Source organism: Argiope bruennichi, chromosome X2 (genome assembly GCF_947563725.1).
Source record: "Argiope bruennichi chromosome X2, qqArgBrue1.1, whole genome shotgun sequence".
NCBI classification, from domain to species: domain Eukaryota; kingdom Metazoa; phylum Arthropoda; class Arachnida; order Araneae; family Araneidae; genus Argiope; species Argiope bruennichi.
In genome coordinates, this window is record NC_079163.1 from 75,555,381 (window position 1) to 75,576,359 (window position 20,979).

Below are 20,979 nucleotides of genomic sequence, written 5' to 3' on the forward strand. Positions count from 1 at the left end.
TCCATCTTATGACTATTCTATTTTCTTTTTGGTTATTGTATATTAATAATTTCATGCATTAATTTAACTAGTTGGAAAACTCTACGCTTCGTAAGTCTACATCTCTGGAATAAACCATTTGCGTAATCTGGCAAGAAGGAATTACATTTTTTTTCCATAAATGATCTAAATTTTATGAATTAGAGCAAAGAGCGAGTAAGATCAAGATATAATTTTGAAACTTTGTGACAAAATTAAAAGACAGTGCTTGATTTTAAATAACGAAATCAAAAGCTGAACTGCAAAATGATCATCTTATGTAATTTTATTTGAAAACCCGGTTGTTATTTTATTTGAAGTCTGGGTTTAATTAGAATCATTTGATATGATCATAGTTTATTTAAATAACAATACAATTGCGTCACAGAAAAGTACTATTATCGTAAGTCAACGATATATTGCACTAGTTTTAATGGACTCCATTAAAGATCTCTTTTAAATGACATGTTTTTACAAAGTCGAGGTTTTAAGAGCTTGATATTTTTAGGACAGATATTAAAAATTAGTTTGCTTATTGCTAGATTCAAATAGCTCTGCAGTAAAGTCGAGTTTTCATAAAATAGAGACGGATTATTTAAAGGTTTTGCGTTTCAAAACCCTTTTCTTCTGAATAGATTAATCAAAGTATCGAAGCAAAATTATTTGTTTCATATCATTTGCTGACTGATATATTTGAAAAATGATTCCACAACTGAATACCAGTAAGAAATTTGCCTTCATTTCTTTTAAAATCTCGTGTTGATTTTAACTACCACAGTAGTTGCCATTTCTCGGCACTTTTATTAGCAATTCATGATGGATAAACTGTTTTTTTTTATCGGCTACAGCAAATTCATAAATCAAACGCATTGCTTATGTAATAAAACTTTTTCGCATGTGCATTTTGACACTGGTTGAATATAAGCAATATTTATCATTTCTCAAAATGCATCAGCAACTCGAGAAATGTACTGTTGCAATAATAATATTTTCAGTTTAGATACATTTCCCTTCCTTCCAAAAACAAGACGCATGTTCTACTGACTGATTTTTAAATCTTGTGGTATGCTGCAGTGCAATTGACTAAAAGGAACAATATCTTTTGCATTAAAAAATGTTGGGTATTGGTATCAAGGCTTTTATGCTTAATAGTTTCCTTAGTTGTTCATGTAAGCACATGAAATCTCTTATTGCCTCTAAAGAAACAAAGAAAAATTATCAAAAGGAAAAAAGTCGCAAAAATTTTTTCTCGAAGAAAATTTCAAGATTTTTTTTTTTTTTTTGTCCTGTTGGGTAAGATGAATTATTCGCAACAGGAAAGCCAGCCCCCTCCCACCCGGACTCATTCTTTCCGCACTGGAACCACCACTGGTATTCAAACACTCTTTATAATCAATTTTTCTATTATCTGTAATCGCGCCAGCAGGAATGAAATACTGTACTGCAATTATGATAACACGTGTGGAAATTTCAAATGTGTGCGTAATTGTGAAAACAGAAAATAAATCAATAATGTTTATATGTCTCAACACTAAGTATATAATGGAAATCTTTATCGCAGCTTTGCAAGAAGTCTAACTTGGCCTGTGATAGTTCTCTGTAAATAGAAAGGTTACGTGTTCCAAACTGAATACCAATAAAAATCCATTGTGTTATTGATGATACTGTATTACTTAAACGTCTTCTCTTGTAAATGACATACGAAGAGAGTTTTAGGTTCGCGACAATTAGCCGACACCTGCTTTATCAGCAAGACAGCGAATGCATTCCTTTAAGCTGATGTGCCTATCAGTAGAAAAGTACATATAGAAATATTTAAAACATGTAATCTTTGTTTAAATCATAATTATTTAATTTTTAAATATATTTATTCTTTTAATTTAAAGATTATAATTTAAAAATAAAATTAGTAATGTAGTGTTATTAAATAAATTTGAAAAATTTAGGCTCCCCAATTTTGTTGAATTTAACTTTCAAATCGCAGGGACATTCGATTTCCTCTATTTACATTATATTAAGTAAGATATATTGTTGTATTAAAATGGGATCAGGCATGCATAAGATGTCGCTTAGCCAGATATATGGGTTCATAGTTAAAAAGAACATAATATGATTACAAATCACGATCCACGAGCGGAATGAAGTTTTCTGAACCGTTTCTCTGTGTATGAGTTAGTATTACAGGAATACTGGATCCTGGGAAGGATACAATATTACTGTATCCTTGCCAGGTTTATAAGATGTAATTTTTTAATTTCAAAAAATTAATCATTTGTTAAATTTTTTTAAATCCACTAAACCCATTTTGTATGAAAAAGAATTATCAGAATTTTATTATTTTAAGCGAACCTTTTTTTATTTGTAAAAAAAGAAGAAGAAGAAGATCCGAATGGTATTATATTTTTTACTATACTCATACTAGACAGCTCCGAGTAAGCAAATTATTAAGAAGGTTTTTTTTTTAATGGACCATAAAAATTAACTGGTAATTCAATTTTTAAAACAAGAACAGGATTTGCAATTATTGTTCCCAGCTTTGGCAAATGATTCATTTGACAGCATGCGTTTTTAAATTGTTGCATTTAACCGCATTCCTTTCTACACTCTCTATGACTATTCGTATTTTTCTATTTAGATACCTATGACAAACGGATTTAAAAAAAGTTCTGTAAATTTAGTTTCTTCAGTAAATATGAATTTAATAGTATCGATCCATCTTAGTGGATAAACAAGTTGCTTTGGGCAGAATAGTTGTATTTATTTTTTATATTGTTTATTTAATTTGGATTGTTATTCATTTTAATTTTGTTTATCTCATTTTGGATGTGTGTGTATAAAAGCAAGGATGGGAATTTGAGTTTCTATAGCCTGTAATAATCCAATATTTACATATTTAAATTTTGTTCCGAGTTTATTGTGTACTGCAAATGTTATCTCAACGCGTCTTGTTCTTGTATTTTGATAAGAATTTGTAATTAAAATTTTCTGATTTTTCTCCCCCAAATTTGATAAATTTTTGAAAATAATTCAAATTTTCTCGATTCAACATGATTATCAATGGCTTAAGATGAGCCTGACCCGCGTTCTTAGCAGATCCTTGTTGCAATTGTGTCTTAGAAAGCACGACCCTTCGGATTTTTTCACCAGACCATTGATGTTTTTTTTTTTTTGTGTGTGTGTGTGTGTGTGTGTTTTCAAACCCCCCTTTTTTTAAATATATATATCTTTAATTACATGTTTAGAACATGCTTCATTCAAAAGCTGTATTATTCAAACATGATTTGATTTCTTTATTTTAATTTTTTCACCAAATAAGCCATTTTTCCCTTCTGTTGAAATAAAAAATTAGTAATTATAATTTATTTGTGAAACTAATTAATTTTTAATATTAGCAAGAAAAAGGAATAATGACTGAAAGCAAAACAATCTAAAAGTAAAATGTTTAGGAATTAAGGATTAAAATATACGGTTCAGTTTTATTTAGTTCAATATAAAGATTACGTTTTATTTTTTAATGTAAAAAAATTTACATGAATTTCGGAGTGAAATTAGTACTATTTCATTTGTTTTGACGCTTTTAATAGTCTAATAATTTCAGCTTTATTCATTTCTCTTCGATTTTTCAGAAAATAAGTGTTATTGATCTTTCCAAAATATCTCAGCAACCAACTTCACTTTAAAATATTTGAAAATATTTCTCCTGATCCAATTTCATACAGAAAGTTCTGCTTAAAGTATTTTGAAGGGGAAAATCATATTACTGAACCACCCACCAACGTAGTTATTTTCCAATCGATATTTTGCAAAGCCCTGAGGTTAGAAGAGTTTCCAGTCGATGTTAGTATTTTCAACTTTTATTGGTAGATTTTACGAGGAGCAAAATACATTTCTAATAAATATGCTGTATGAATAGGTTTTCTAATTTCAGATGTTTGACTACAGTAATTTATGCGCAGATTCTCAACATTTTTTTTAATCGAAGGGAACTAAAAAAATGTTGTCATAGTTGCCTCCAATTTTAGATGAAATGCTTATCTAGTTGATTATATAAGCTGCTTTTATTCACGTGTAGGCTCAATATTTGTAGAAATCTCCCAAATGTCATATGGCAACTTATGCCATTATGGATGTTGAAGATTGCTGTGTTACATAAAGAATTATCAGGATAGAAATGCTACTTTTATACAAAAACTTCCCTTTGCAACTAAACGATTAAATCTTTGAATGTTCTATTATCTGCAAATTCATCATAGCACAGTTCTCTATAGTTTTATCATATATCTGATAATTTAAATGTAGTAGATTTAGTTCATCATGATATGATACAAACTCCTCATAACTCCCCAAACATCATATCAAAAAATCCTCCGCAGTTTAAATCTAAAATCCACTACGTATTTTGTGAGGAAGAGGAGGATCGTTATGCCCCAGAAGACCGTAAAACAGCTAACAGTTAAACCGCGTTCCTACGACCTGTACGTCTGCAGACATGGCACACTTTCCCCTATTCCAGAGTTTCCCGAAAATTGTCGGTAAACTGCACAGACATCAAATAATCCCGGAAAACCGCAAGAAAGGGGAAATAGAGGAAAGTGTGCCATGTCTTCAGAAGCACAGGTCGTAGGAACGCGGCTTTAGATGCTTGATGGCACGATTCGGTTCGATTGTCTTTGCTACATCACATCAATTGACTGTCACAGCGACAATCCAATTTATTTTTATAGAATTTATCTTCATTTTAGTTTGAACATTCATCATTCGCTTGTATACAATATAATGAAATGTTAGCTTTTATAAATCAATGATATTAGCACTATGCTGAAAACAGGGATAAATAAATATAAATAATATGAGTATTTATTATTTTTTAAAGTTTAGAATATTTGTTTTGTTTTATAAAAAAAATTAGCTAATTCATGAAATAACAGATGAAGGCAATTAAAACTAAAATATTCTTGCATTTTAGGGTTTAACAAACTATTACACAGAAAAGTGTCTTTCTCTCCGCTAAAGTATAAAATAACAACGTTAGTTTACAGTTTATCTTTTATTAAAATTTAACAATGACGTTAAATTCACCAATCTTAATCAATTCATCACGTTCAGTTACAAAATATTTAAAAGGGCAGGTTGATATGAATTCTTTAAGTTATATCAGCAAAAACGGAGTAATGAAAAAAAAAGTTTGAATATTTATTTAGTGAGCATAATGTGAAAGGTAAACTGTCTTTTGCTTGCTAATGCAAAGAATTGTGTTTTTGCTTTGCAGAAAGACTTTTTATCGTTGTTATTGTGTAGAATTTTTAACTTACGGCACATTTTAACTGATCTCATCTGTTATTTCATGAAACAGCAAGATATTTTATAAATCTAATGAGTTATACATGTTAAGATTATGCTGATATCTATAGTAAAATTTCATTTAGAAGTCATGAAAAAAAATGGTAATTAGTATACTTATTTTCATTATTTCTGATTTTCTGGTATATTTAAGACAACATTTATGATAATCACATGTCTTGGTGCCAAACTGTTTTTTTCTCTATTCCAATATATTATATCATTTAGTTGTTATGACATTTTGAAATTGATTTTGTAAAATTTTATAGTTATCAATATTCTGCAATTTACTAGACATTTTCTAACATTTCTGCAGGTGCGAAAACGTGGCGACGTATTTTTTCCTCTTGCTGTTATTTTCTTTTGTGTGTATTTCATTCTTAACAAGAATGTGTTTAAAGTTCTCTTTTACCTTATGTTTCTGAGAATGCAAAGAATAGGCTTAGCCTAATATTTGCATCTTTGTCCTGGCATATAGTTTCAAAAAGAGACTTTGTTCATGTATTTTTTCGAATCTCCTTTGCTCAAATTCCAAACTTTTCACTTCCCACCAAATAGTTCGTCGAAAAGATATGATGTGATGTCTGTAAAATTCATCGAGTCATCCCAATGTATCCTCTTTATTAGCACGGAATTTCACAATAATATAGTTGCGATATGTTCAGGATATTATATGGCATTCAGAATATCAAACACCATCGTAGAGATGTTGCGCTATTTAGGATTGATGATTGTCATGCGGTTGAGAGAATGCGTCATTGATATGTCTAAAATGTCATGCAGTCCCAGTAAATAAATTCGAGAGACATGATTGTCTCGTTGAAATTTTTGATTGAGACATTTCAGGGCACGAAAGTAGTCCTATTATAGAAATGAATTGGAAAAATAGTGGAGGCAAAACGATGCTGCATACAGTGATGTAGTCGATCATTAGACTTTTTAATAATTTATCTGCGAGAATGAAAGTTGTTGGAGTGTAGTAGCAGGCCAAATCAACAAGGTCCAAGCTACCAAGAAGCTTTCTAATGGAGTTGATGATAGGAGAAAATGACTCACAAGGGTTTAAAGTTGTAATTTGAATGAACTGCACTGACAATGAAGTAAAACCTCGATGTCATTGCTGCTGTAAAAATCTTATTGTTCGATGACTGCCATTATGTCTAATTGGTAGAAGTGACAAATGTGTGATAAAATTGCTAGAAATATACGAATTGCGAGAGGAGAAAATGAGTGGTTGATGTCAACCGTACCAGCACGTCTGGGTTTTATATGAAAGAGCCATTTTAGCTCTTAATAATCTTGTAAATATAAATATTCCATTTTTAAATTCTTAAATTAGCAGGGAATTCTAATAAAGTAAGAATTAGTAAAGTGTTTTTAATATTTTTTTTTGCTATTATAAGTTTTTACCAATATTAAAGCATATAATCTAGCGTTTGATTAACTGACAATTATGGTATCTAAAGGATGCGTTACATCCTCACGACATTTTACTGCATATGTTTTATTTTCTGTTTTAAATAATTTTTATATTTGAGGTACTTCAAAGATTGTAAATTGTGAATACGAAGTGTAATTTCATTTTCTAGGGATCACCTTAAATTTATATTGCGATTTGGCAGCTTATCATAAATGCATGTACACAAGAAACCAATTACTTAAATAAACCTGGAAAGTTTTTATTTCTTTTTTATTTAAATCCATCTCTGTATATTTTATTTATTTGTATGAATCTTTTACTAATAATTGTCTAGAGTATGACAGTCCTTTCGATAAAGATAATGGGTAATATTTGAATAATTGTTCAGGAACTGTGTGAAATTCTTTGGGATATTGTGGCTATTTTAACTAATTAAAGTTATTTTAATGTTAACACTGATTAATTAATTATTATAATGAATACTATAAATCACTGATGTTTGAAGTTCATATACGAATTTTAAAGTTAAATTTAGTGTTTCTATAATTTTTTTAATAAAGAAATTGCATTGAGGTACAATACTTTCAACTTTTGATGTTGCTGACTATGCTCCTTTCGAAATTAGAATTGGAGTTCTTGTAATTATTTTATTTCACAGACAAATTATTTTCCACTTGTTTAAGTATGAGATTCTTCACTAAGAGACTGCAGTACTTATACGATATTATCCAAAACTCAAACATTTGAGGTCTCTGTAGGACGTGCATCTTTCAAGTACGGTTTTTTTTTTTGCTCCATTTATTACACTGAAAACAAGTTAATTTGTTCTTAACATTTGACATTTTGTGATTAATAACTAAAAGTTAGCTATAAATAGTTACTATATAAATAAATAATTATATTAATGGGGCAAACCTTAAAAAATTTGAGAACTGTAATAAAAAATCTAAACAAGCCTCTACAAACGACCGAAAAGTGTATTTTGATAATAATTTCTTAGATTACTAAATCTATTGGAAATGTATGAGGCGTGATTTAAACTGGAGACACTAAATAAGCTAAAAATCACTACTAAAAGGTTAAAAGGCACTGTTTCAATGCATTGAGGACATTTAGAATTTTTATACATCGACCTTCAGTATCGAATTCATCTGCGTTAGTTTCTCCTTTCAGTGTTTACGTCTGTAGCTTTTAACATAAACGACATGTGATGACCAACTTGCTTTCACACTTGCTCACATTTTAAAATTCTTATTCTATATATTCTGGGGAACTGAAAACTGAACTTATGATATTCCATATTGAATATATCATACATTTAGTTTTAAAATTTATGCTTAATTCAAATAGTTATTACTTTATATAATACAAATCTAACTGCAGATTCATTAGAAAAAGAACAGTTAATTTAAGCATTTTTACAGAGCTCGGTGTAGCATTAATTAAATAAAAAAAAAAGGTGGAATTGGATCAGGAAATAAGAGAACATTTTAGTATGAAGTTAATATGGGCTAAATTAAGAAAAAAATTAAGAAATTATTTTAGATTTATATATATATATATATAACGCACCTTTTTAATCATTTAACAGAAACTAGATGCTTATTTTGTGTTTTCAGTTCTCCAGAATATATATACTTAAATGCTTAAAATATTAGAGAGAATTTCAGAAAATGATGGGGAAAAAACCAATGCTTTAATATTGAAAATCACATTGATCATATATGCAGATATAAAATCATTTATTTCATGATAGATAGTAAAGTCATTTTTATTGCATTTGTGTTTCTTACAAATGTATTTTTCTTTCATGAAAAAATAATGAAATAATTTCAAATATTTATAATAAAAATGATTGAATGTAAAAAAAATTGGTATTAATAATTGAATTTAACACTATTGTATTTCTTTTAAGCAAATAATATTTATTTGATATTACAAAATTGAAGTTACATTCTTAAGGAACAATTCTGTTTGTAAGAAACAATTAGTTTGTAACATTCCAAGACAGTATGAGCTGAATTCGGCTTGGCTTTTCTCATAACAGTATTTTGAAATAAAAAAAAAATAATCTGTTCGGTACATTTTAAATAATTACTTTTTTGAGACAAATAAATTTTCTCAACATTAGATCTAAATTCTCCCCAAGAATAAAATCTATTATTCTTTTCTTAATTTCAAACAATATTATTCTATTGTTTGAAATCTCAGACTTGTAATTATAGAAAATGAAAAATAGGAAGGAATACTTCGATGAGGAAACAAGTTCATTTTGACCCAAAAGCAATCGAAAAGCACTGTCTTACAAAACACTTTTCGAAGGTCCTCTTGTCGAAAGAAACTTGTTCTTTATCAGGTCCTGTGGCAAATAGCATATTTGGGTGAAGGGGCCCTTTGTAGGGAGCTTGCTTTGCGAACAGTTAGTTCTGTTTCGTCCACGAAACTAGTGATACGTAAGAAAAAGCTTTCTTCTAGATTTTGATTTGGTTGCAGCATCAGTTGACAAAATGCAAGAGCAAGACCAATCTTACAATCTGAAAACTCTGTTTATGATTTTGGATTACGACTTTGATTATGCTTCACCAGAGGAAAGACGAAGAGATTACAAGAGATTTTTGCAGCGGATTAGATTAGGACAAGGCAATGCTAGATATAAGCCAGATTTGTCATGTTGCCTTTTGATAGAGCTCCTTTGCAAGTTTTGTGTAGATTTTCCTACCTATCGCGTTGTTGGGTTTTTGCGCAGAGAATTTGTAGAGCTGGAGGAGAAAACCAAATTGATATATTACATTTCCGGCAGACCTAGAGTGCTTGAAACTGTTTTGTTTCATTGCCGTCGAATGAAGTTTGATTTGTGGGGCATTTGGAATAATTCTGGAGAATTAAGGTCCTGCTTCAATATCTTAAGTACTTGTGTACTTGTTGAAAATGTCAGAAGTGTTGAAGTGTTGTTGAAGTATGGATTCCAGTTCTCTGCTACTGAAAGTACCTTTTATTCACTGTGTGGAAGATTCCTTCGACTGACGTAAGAATACTTTTTATCTTTTCTTTTCTTAATCATAAAAATAATTTCAGAAATGAAACAAATATCTCAAATTTCATTTTTATATTTAATAGATATGCTTAAATATATCTTCTTTAACTGAAAATGAGAGTATTTATCTTTATAAAATTAATTCTTTTTTAAATACAGCATTTTTTTTTGTCAATCCTTTATTGCGAAGAGTAACACTTTTTTTTATGCTATGAATATGAAAAGATGCCGGTAAAATCTCAATAATTATCTTTCGCAGTTTGTTATTATTCTCTTCATTGACAGCTATTTATTTAATCAGGAATTTTAAGTCTTTTAGTCCTTTTATCTTTGTTTTGTGTTCAATTCTCCATCATTGTCAGAGACAATGATGGAGAATTGGAATTTACACGTTGACATTTTATGCTTTGTTTGGAGTTTGATTCAGATTCAAATTATTAACTATCTTTTTAATTTTAAACTACTTTTAATTTACTCGAATCTATTCATATAATCTTCGAAGGACAGTGTTAGTGTTATAAATCATGAGCATACTTTCCGCTGAATAAAACTAGAACAAATGATCAAACGGCTTTAGTAGTTTTTATTGGCATATTTTATTTTTTATTTTCTTAATGAATAACAATAAAGCTTAAAATGTATTTAAAAGTCATAAAACCACTTTTAAGTTATTGAATGATTGTGGTTAGGAGTAATATATATTTCCCTGTAATGAATTAAACTATTAAAATTTTAAAATAATCTCTTAACGTACAAATTTTTGTCGTAATGTGTTAAATTAAAAAGTCTGTATAAATACAATATTATATTTGAGTATTAAACTTGTCCAAGTACACCTCTATTAATGCGTGTCTACAGGTACCTCTTAGTTTAGTTTAAAAAGGTTTTTAATTCCTCACATGCTTTTAAAATTGGACCTTTTAAGTGTAGATAAAGGATAAGTGTAGATTTAAGTGTAGGCTTTTTAAGTGTAGATAGTCCTCATTCGAGGACTCATTGGTTTGAGAAATGATGATTTTGACACTAGTTTCGAGGTGTTGCGAAACACTGACCAGTCGTATTCTTCAGTATCAGTTGGCCAAACTGGTTCAGAGAATCGTTTTAATTTCGAAAGTCTCATCAAAATTTCACAACTAAATACAATTACTTAAACTTCTTTTTGTTTATCTGTAATTAGCTTTGTATTGTTTATCTATGATTAGCAAACTATAAGCTTTGTTTTCCTATTTGTGTCCACATTTGGTGCCACAAATTTTGTTCCTACATGAGATTATGAAATATTTTGGATGCCTAGTTGGTAATGACAGAGGCAAAATAATTTTTAATTTAAAAACTCGTAAATCAATACAATGACTCTTTTTAGTTAATGATTTCCTTCTTCGTTTGTTTTCGGGTCATTCGGAGTCACCAATTTTGTTCATAGTTTCGTAATACTCTAACATCATAAATGGGATCGAGATTATAAAAAGAAGACTTGTTTTATTTCGTAAAATAGTTTTAATTTCTGAAATTTCTTGCTGATGTTTAGATGGTAAGACAGCTTGGAGTTTTAAATGATATTCCAATATTCTTAAAAATATGTGTTCCAAGTCTTAAATATTTATTTATTACATTTCAATAAAAAAATCTCGTAGTAAATTTAATCTTTTTTTTATTTTTATTTTTACTCAGTATTTTGATAGTAAAATTTTTCAGAATTACTTTTTTTCCCTCTCTTTTGTTATGACACTATATATGATTATTTTAATGTTAAATTTATACAGAAATAAGCAGATGAATGTAAGGTTATAATTTTTTGATAATTATAATTGATACAGTTACAACTTAATGAACTCTTTCAATTAAAAAAAAAAATATATTTAGTAAATGTTTGTTTTGTTGTTATTTAAACAACTGATCAGATTTCTTTTTGTACTTGATTTATTTATCTACTTTTACTCGAAAAAAATGCATTTTAATTAATAGACTGAACTTCAATTTATCTTTATCCTTTCAAACTTTTTTCATTACTATAAATAATTATTTTCAGTTAAGTCCGCTAAAACAATTTATGCTGAAATCCCAAGAATTTGTTTGTACTATATCTATTGATGTAAAAATACTTGCATTTGATTGAGTCCTTTACTTATACAAGTTTTTTAGTTTCAAAATTGCAAGGCCTTTTTATTCAAAGCAATATTTAAAACTATTATAAAATAAGCTTGGTTTAGAAGGTTACTAGAATAGCTATAATAATAATAATAATTAAAAATTAAAAATAAATATAAAAAAAGCTTACATTATTTGTTTATTATTTTATTTATCAAAATTGATATGATATATTTGGCATCATAATTTTACATAAGCTTTATTTATTGAAGAAGGACTTACATTTTTTATTTTAAAAAAATCAATGTAGACATCGATTGGAATATTCCTGTATAATTAGTGTTCATTTTTTTTATTATCAGTAGCACTGCATGTGGGTGAGTTTCCTGTTTTGAGCATAAAGAGCTCAGTATAGTAACTTTCTGATTGAAGCAATCGCCAGATCGATTTGACTTGCATTTCGAATATCAAGTGCAAATTAGTTTTATTTCTTTTACACAGGACGTAGAAATCTGTTATCTTTTTATAATCAATTCTTTTTTTCTCAGTTTCTTTAATAAATTAATTAAAAAAAAAACCCTGAAACATCTCCTTCCATATAAATGGATACCAGTTTTATAATTATCGGAAAGAGAAAAAGAACAACAACAATTAAGGTAGTAATTCCCCTATAAATAGTTTGTATTTTACCTAAGCGTTTAAATTTTCAGGAATAAAAACTTCAAATTAGTTCAATTCAATTCAAGGCATCTTTCTTCATAGCAGAACAATCGAAAAGAGATTCCTATAGGAAGACTCGTGAAAGTTCTGCAAACTTATCAAAAGAAAACTTTTCCATGTCTGATTCTTAAATATATTTGATTAAGCAACCAGAAAGAATTTAAACTTCTTCGTTTAACTCTCATATGTTTAATTTTTTCATCTCTCCTAATGATTTTCTTAATTGGAAATAGCTTCTTGCCAAGTTGATATTCGTCAAATGTAGTACTGTCCTGGAACGAGACAGCCAATCGGTAATTGCACTTTTTATTTGTGGTTGTCACTGTTTTGATGTTCAACTTGCTTACCACAATTATTTTGATGCCCGGGCCAGGTTACAGATCGATAGAGCTGCTCTATCAGGAGACTATTCTAATAGATTAATTTTACTGAGAGAATTATATGCCTAATCAGCAGTCATGAGCTGTCGATTCCTGGGATCGCGTGAATCTATTGTCTTTGACTGGGAATAATGTCTACGAACTAGGGCATATACTGTATGATCCTAAGTATCTGGATACTTTAGGATTTACACATTTTTCGAATTTCTTCAAACCGTAGATCAACTACCCTTGTTCTTACATCAGGTAAAGAATATACTAGAACTAATATTTTTCAATGAAGATTCGGTTATGAGGATTTCTAGGAAACAAGCCAGAAATTAATGAAGTAAATAATTTGTCTCATCCCGTTTCACAGAAAGTTGATAATGCTTACATCAATGATTTTGCTTGCTGTTTCTTGTTTATAAGAGTAGGAGTTTTCAAACAAATAATATGAAAATTGCAAAATGTATAATAGTATGCCAACATAGCCTTATATTATAATTTGACGAAAATATTTTGAATATATGAGGAAACACGAATATTTGTAGTGAATGATTTTTACCTGTGCATGTGTGAAGTAGAATATATTTCTTCTCTCACAATTTCGTATTAAGATATAAATGATGAAAAATTTCTATCAAAATACCGCTAAAATTCAGAAAACTCTCGGAAATTGCAGGAAACTGATTTTTAATTACACTCCAGGAAAAGCTCTATGATGAAGAATCTCCCCAAAATTCATATTTTTTTAAAATATGAATCTTCGAATAAATATGTTGAATTATATAAAGGTATAAAAATATATTGGATACCCCTGAATATTTATAAATTTAAATAATTTTAATTGAAGCAAATTAAGATCCTAAATTTATTACATTTTTCATATTATTAACACAAACATTGTGATTGTAATATTATATGACTTGATATACATTGTACAAATAAAAAAGCACCCGAATTCCTTTTTACTTTGCTTATCCTGTAGATGCTTAAATTGCCAATATAGTTTGGAATCATTTTTTGCTGCAATTATTGCTACTATTCTATGAGATTACTATCTACTAATTTTTGAAAATATCTGCAGTAACTGAACGCCATTCTGGCGAGAAAAAAAAAAAAAACTTTTAATTTTGTTACTAATGTGGAGCGTTTTGGTCTAGGTCGAATTCCATGATACAATTCATTCCATTGGTGCTGAGTAATTGGATTTTCCTGCTCAGAGTCCCGACTTCACTGTAGCTTAGGATGCCTATTTCAGTGCGATTTAAACTATGCAATTAATTTATAAGTATTTAGATGTATTTAGTGTATTGCACAATGAAAACAAAAACATCGGTGGAAGTTGTAAAATATCATGTTTTCTGTGAAAAGGGGTAATCTCAAAGCTTTTTCTTTTCTTCTTCATCAGTTCTTTAAATGTCCTTGAGACCGAATCTTCACTGAATGAGTTCAAGTATATGATATAAATTCAAGGCAGTTCTTCCAACTTTTGGGAAAAAAATCAAAACAACGTGCAAGTCCGAAAAAACTCTCTTTTAAATATATAATACATAAATCTAATGCTATATCCTTTCTATCATTTGAGTTACATCTTTTCCATTAAAAAAATTTCACGACTCTTGACCTGCACTAGAATAAAAACACGACATCTCTTTCGTACCTTTGTCCAAACACATGGCAGTTAATTATGGAGAAGGCTGTACCAAAAAAATGTGATTTAACCTGTTACTTCCTTTTTCCTTTATTTAAAATACTATTAGGAATTCAACTGATTACTGTTTTTCAATTTTTTTCTTTTGATTAACGCAAATATAAATAATTAAAAAATCTGTTATATTTATTCCCTGCTTTTAGAATTTATTATTTGTAATAAATAAATCACAAAAAAAAACTTTTGAAAGATTCAAAACAAAAAATTCGGTTCATGATACAGAGAAACTCGAAAATAACATCCACTAATCCGAGATAATTTTTACTCTCTCTCGTATTCAGAACTAAAAAAAAGCCTATGAAGTCTTGTAGAGGATATTAACATATTTATTGAAAGAAAAAGAAACTGCATTCTGTTCCAAAACAGAAAATATCTGTTAAATAATTTTTCATATTTTACCTGTTTAAATGAATCATTTATTTTTGTTGAAAAATAATTTTTTTCCCTTTAAATCCATTCTTGGTGAACCGAACGTCTTTCAAGGCTCGAATTTCTCAGCTTTGTTCGATTCACCCAGAACTCTAAGCTGTAATGTCATTCTTACAGTAAGTTTTTACATTCGTAAATAATTCGCATTGAATTTAAGAATATACGATAAGATGAGTAGATTACGAAGTAGAAGATAATATGAGTAGATTAATTTTTCATTTCAAGACTAGTGTTGATGTTAAAATGTTAGTGATGTGTTCAAAAGAATTTCATGAAACAAAGATAATAATCACTTTTTTATATAATTTTTTTTATTCTTTGTTTCATTGAAAACTTAATCTTCAACCAATTTTTGTATAATAACTTTCAACCTCGAGCTATAAAATTACGAGTTTACTGAACAGTAATTTATCACACGTAATCGAACGTTGTAAACGAAAGACGCACTCTACTGCCGAAAGTTTCCAGAAATCTAGCAATAAATGTCTGTTAACTGCTTTTGAAATAACTGTGAAGGGAGAAATGGAGTCAATTCATGTTCACGTGGTATTTAAGAAATGATTTGTACCAAGTTAATTTCAATTGCTTTATATATGTATATTGCAGGAGGACAAAATAATGTCATTACATCACAATCTCTTGTATCCTTACATTCTTCTTCTTGTATTCTTAAATGTCATTAAATCCCAATTTAAGAATACAAGAAATTGTGATGTAATGACAATGAAACGCGCATTTGCGCTTACCATACCTTTGCGATTATTACTTGAATTGACTTCCTTTTCCGACGAGTGGGCTTAAAGAGTTTCAGCTGAAATTTATTAATGGCAGCTTTTATGTGACTCGTATATTTTCTTTCCTAGATATTCTGGTGAGAGAGTTGCATCAAGGAATGTTGAGGAACATCTTATACAGAACCCTCGTCGAAGAAGACTTCAGCTGGCCCTTATCTTATTTTATCTGTTTACTCGATCAGCCCAACTGAATCATAAGAGTCGCAGGTGTCTCAGATTGATGTGGAGTGCCATAGAAGATCCTTTCTTTTCAGATAGAGAACTGTATGATATTCTGAGTCCTGTCATGGAAGAGCACTTCCAGCAAAGATTCAAGCAACTGTGCAACGATTGCAGAGATAGAGGGGATCTAGAAAGTGAAGGCGGTCCGAGAGATTTAAAGCATCTTGCTAGATGTGCTGTGAGAAAAAATCTGGCGCAGAATTTTATGCTTCCTATTGGAATCAACGAGTTGCCCTTACCTAGAATCCTCAAGAGATATCTTTTGCTAGACCTTTGAATAAAAGAGAACTGACTGTTGTGCAAATGCTAATATTGAATATACCCCCCTCCCCCCGATTAAAAATAATTCGCAAATGCTTTATGAAATGTTATGTTTGCTTAAGCTACAAAATCAAATTCTACGTTATGCTGCAGAGATACACTCGCTTTAATTGCTCAAATTGATCAAGAGGTGGTAGGAAGATATATATGTCTTTAAAAAATTTGGGATTTGTGTGTAATAAATATTTTCCTAAGGAAATTGCGTGCTTATTAATGAATAATATATTATACAAACATTTTATAATTGATAATTCTTATTGTATTTTTTCAGATAACTACTTGGATTTGATGAAGCATTTGGCGTGGAAAGATATTTGGTAAACGAGAGGAAGGGATTAAAAAAAGGGATATATATAGATATGAATTAAGACAAACAAATGCTGATTTTTGAAAACTTTAATTTGCTAAATTATTCATTGAATTGTTCACTAACTGCACGCGATATATTTTCTTCGTAACTTGGTAAAACAACAATATTTAAAAATACAGTTTTTATCGAAAATTTTTTAAATAAGTGAATGAGTAATAACTATGAGGTATTTAAAAATCATTAACAGAAATGGGTAGAAAGCAGAAAAAAATATATTAAAGGTCTTTATAGGTAGAAAAATAATGCATCATAATATAACTGAAAAAAGTTTATGATGGAAAAATTGTTAGTTCTAAATGGTAAACTATAGAATACAAAGATTATAGATTACTGCTTAGTTCTTACAAAAACTGCACATGTAATTAGCATATGTTGCGTTAACCATTCCTCACACAGCTTCTTTTTAACATATCTTTTCCTTTGATGCCTTGAAAAATGATGAATGAAGTTTTGTTTTGGGTGCGCCAAATTAACTTTGAATATGTGTGATACATGCGAGAGTCTTTGTTTGATTATTCTTGCAGTTACTTTTTCAAGGTTCTTTTTCAGATGCTTGTTCGAGAGTGATAAATATGAAATAATATTCCATATTTGTAACCCTTCTATTATTCTATATTTATCACCTACGGGGCATTTGTTTTGGGAGATTATAAATAGGGATCCGGGAATGGAAAGTTTAATTAATTATAGACGAAAATAAATTTAAAATGTACTTATTGGCCCACATATCACAAGCCTAGAAGAAAAAAAGCTAAAAGAACAATAAATGAAGAAAAAATAAAAAACATTTAGATTTTCCAAAAAAAAAAAAAAAAAAAAAAAAGACCTACAAAAATGTTCGCAGTAAAAACATGTGACAGCTAAAACAGCACAGATAACATTAAAGTAACGGTTGCTCTAATGGAAACTTTCGGTTTTTCACTAAATTGCAGCCATTAATAAAGAATAAATTGGCCTATTCTGTATCCTTATCTCCTTCCCTCTATCCTCTTCCTTTCTCTATGAAGAAATTGAATGATAAAATGGACTATGTTATAAATTAGAGATTTTGAAACTTTTCCTTACTAGCAATCTATTTTCGATTATCAAATAAAAAAAAATGCGCGACCTTATTTTTGTTCGAAAAGAAATTTCGAGATTCCACGTGTACAGTATAAGTGAGAAAATTAAGTAGGTCACTAAAGATAATAATGATAAAAAAAAACAGCCTTGGCTTAAAATATTTCTATGGAATTTTATAATTAAGACAACGCATTAAATTACTTTTATTTCTCAATACTAAAGAATCTAATGGAAGAACAAATTGATAATGGTTCTGTTAGTCCAAAATTTATGTACTTTATCCCATTTCAGATAAAAGCATATAGATTAAAACGCCACTTCTTTTTTAGATGTTTCTAGTATTATCACTAAAGTATCCCTGAAAAAATATTGGCATCGGAAAGGTAATTTACTGTTTTCTGTGAAACTTCTACTTTGAATTCTCTTCAGAGAAAGACTTATCAAGTTAATGTTTGTAAGTTTTATTTTTAATCATCAAACGAGTTTCTATTAAAATAAAGCATTAGTAACTTTATTTATATAATTATTATTTGCGTGAATGAATAATAATTATACAATGTAAGCTCATCTGAATAGTTATTTAATGTAAGTTGATAATATCTGAATTTAAAGCATTGGAAATGCATTTTACTATTATTATTTTTAACACCCATTTTAGAGCACTTTCCAACTGATTTATGTGCACAATTAAGAATCGATCTTATTACAGAAAGGAAACGTTTCTTTTGGAATTTAAGAGATGTAATTTTATATAGCTATTCAATTAAAAGAAATTGAATAGCTATATAAAATTATATTGCTATAAGACTTTATATACCTTAAAAAATCATATGTGCAGCTCTCAATATACATGTTCAATATGCAATTTATTTATTCTTTAAAAACTTTATATAGCAGTTAAAAGTTCTTTTAGAGTCTCTACTACATCAGAAAAATGGAATATACCGATGCACTAAAAATTCATCTATCATGCAATTAATACCAAATGCGGTGATTTAAGTGGCTTCTTACTGGCATGTTTAATAAAAGCTAAACGAATTTAATAAATAGTAATAAGTCATTTGATTAGAGAAAAAAATCCATATAGAAAATTTTTTCCCAATTGGAAAATGTAATTATCCCAAACAGACTAAATGTACCTGACGTAATACTGTACGTAAACGAAGTTAATAGTTTTAAACTGAAAATATAGTTCCTGTAGGATTTAAAACGAGCTCTATTTTTTTAGAATATATTGTTACTATCCAAATTTTCTTTACTTCAGGCAGATGTATGTAGTGCCAGATGTACGTACGTAGGGAGAGATACATTTGTTATCTCTTTTTAAAAAGTTGGAATAGTATATATTGCTTTTTAAAGATTGTTCAAAAGAAAAATGTTTCTTTTAATGTAGTTTCTTTTGTAATTTGTGCTAGTCTTATGCTTAGGGGTCTGAATTACACAATTATACTAACATATTAACATGGTATGTAAATATTAAACAGAATTAAGCTAATCTGAAATTAAAAAACATGCATAGGTGATAGTCGTATATAATAATAACGAATTATTGTATTTATAGATGTAAAAGTATATTAAATTAAGGACTTAGCATGTTATTAAGACACGATATTGAGCGGTTTGAAAGATTTTTCTTCAGGTGTTTAGTATACAATTGTCTTGAAAGGAAACTACCAAGAAAAATGTCAACGTAACATCCATATACAATTTTATTTGATTTAAAATATAATGAATTTTTGTTTATTACAAAAGACTGCTGTTAATTTCCAGATACTGTTTATGCGACAAATACTTGTCTTGTGATCATAAATGTAGATTCATTCTGATTTGGTTTTCGAAATAAGAGACTTCTCTTTTTATCATTTTCAGACAAGTTAATTAAAAATGAATACTAATTAATATCCCACCAATTTTAACTATTTAGATTTTTTTGTAAATATTAAGAGTATGATTATAACGAAAGAGTGAAATTCTGAATAAAATAGTAGAGAAATAATTTTCAAGTTCATGCGTCAATTGCAAAATTGCATGTTGAATCATCTTTAAACATTCGTAAATTAATTCTATATTTTGGTAAAATTCAATGTTTTAACTGAATTCTTAATAAAATAGTAGATGAATCATTTTCAAGTTCATGCGTCAAATGCAAAATTGCATGTTGCATCATCTTAAAATAGTCGATAAATTTATTTTATATATTGATAGTATTTAATGCTTTAACGCTCTAAACGACTAATCATTTTTATCGAATAGCTTTAAGGTTTGAAAAATGTTTTGCCTTTAATCGAATCTCTAAAATCTTAAACACATTTAATACTTGGAATTTTAAGAAAATATATGCATGAAAGCGAATTATCTCCGTTGGAATCGAACTCGAAAAAGGCAGATCTGGTCGTATAAAGGCTTAAATCAACCGCTTTTTCTGCCCAACATCAAAGATCAAAATGTTGTGAATTGGAATGGGAATCGATAAGAAATCATATTTTTTCAATATTATATCAATATTAATTCTATAAATTTATTCTATATCAATATCAATATTAATTCATAAGTGGAAAATATTTATTCACTGTAGAGAATTTTTCAAAAGCTGCATGTATTTGAATAAAATAGATACAAAAAAAATATCATGAAAACTCATAGTAGATATGTAAAACTAAAAATGCTCTTTTAGTTACTAAAATTTAATTTAAAAAATAAAATCAGATAACTCTTGATATAATTTCGCTTTCAAATTATTTGTTGAAATGATTTTTGTAACAAGACAGAGTACATGCGAAAGAACAAATACTTTTCAACAACCATCCACCAGTTCAGTTATTTTTTTTAAATAAATGCCTGATGTGTATATCTGGTTCCACCTTTTTTTTATAATTTTCTCAATTAGCTATTTTTTGTAGTGCATAAACAGTAAAGGTGAAGCAAAATGTTTTCAAAATTTGCTAATTTTTTTCTTTTTTTGAATACGAACTATATATATCTATCTTGAAGAGATTTTTCGAAACAGGAATTTTAAGGTTATCTTTCCCGTTTTGGACAACATTCGCTATGAACTAAGGGTCTTAGCAAAAAATGATTTTATGTG

General features: G+C 28.7%; 1 protein-coding gene across 1 annotated transcript; it reads left to right on the top strand.

Annotated features, from left to right (window-relative positions):
- Window positions 1–9,180: 9,180 nt before the first annotated feature.
- LOC129960709 (uncharacterized) lies at window positions 9,181–16,674 on the top strand. Its single transcript, XM_056074274.1, has 2 exons — window positions 9,181–9,803; window positions 15,989–16,674. The coding sequence occupies exons 1-2, from the start codon at window positions 9,286–9,288 to the stop codon at window positions 16,416–16,418; spliced, it is 948 nt and encodes a 315-aa protein (XP_055930249.1). The 5' UTR covers window positions 9,181–9,285; the 3' UTR covers window positions 16,419–16,674.
- The last annotated feature ends 4,305 nt before the right edge of the window (window positions 16,675–20,979 follow it).

What these genes read in the sequence shown, in the direction of transcription:
- LOC129960709 (XM_056074274.1), top strand. Translation starts at nt 9,286, where the DNA reads ATGCAAGAGCAAGACCAATCTTACAATCTGAAAACTCTGTTTATGATT. An exon ending in GGAAGATTCCTTCGACTGAC is followed by an intron (nt 9,804 to 15,988) that starts GTAAGAATACTT and finishes TTTCTTTCCTAG; the next exon opens with ATATTCTGGTGAGAGAGTTG.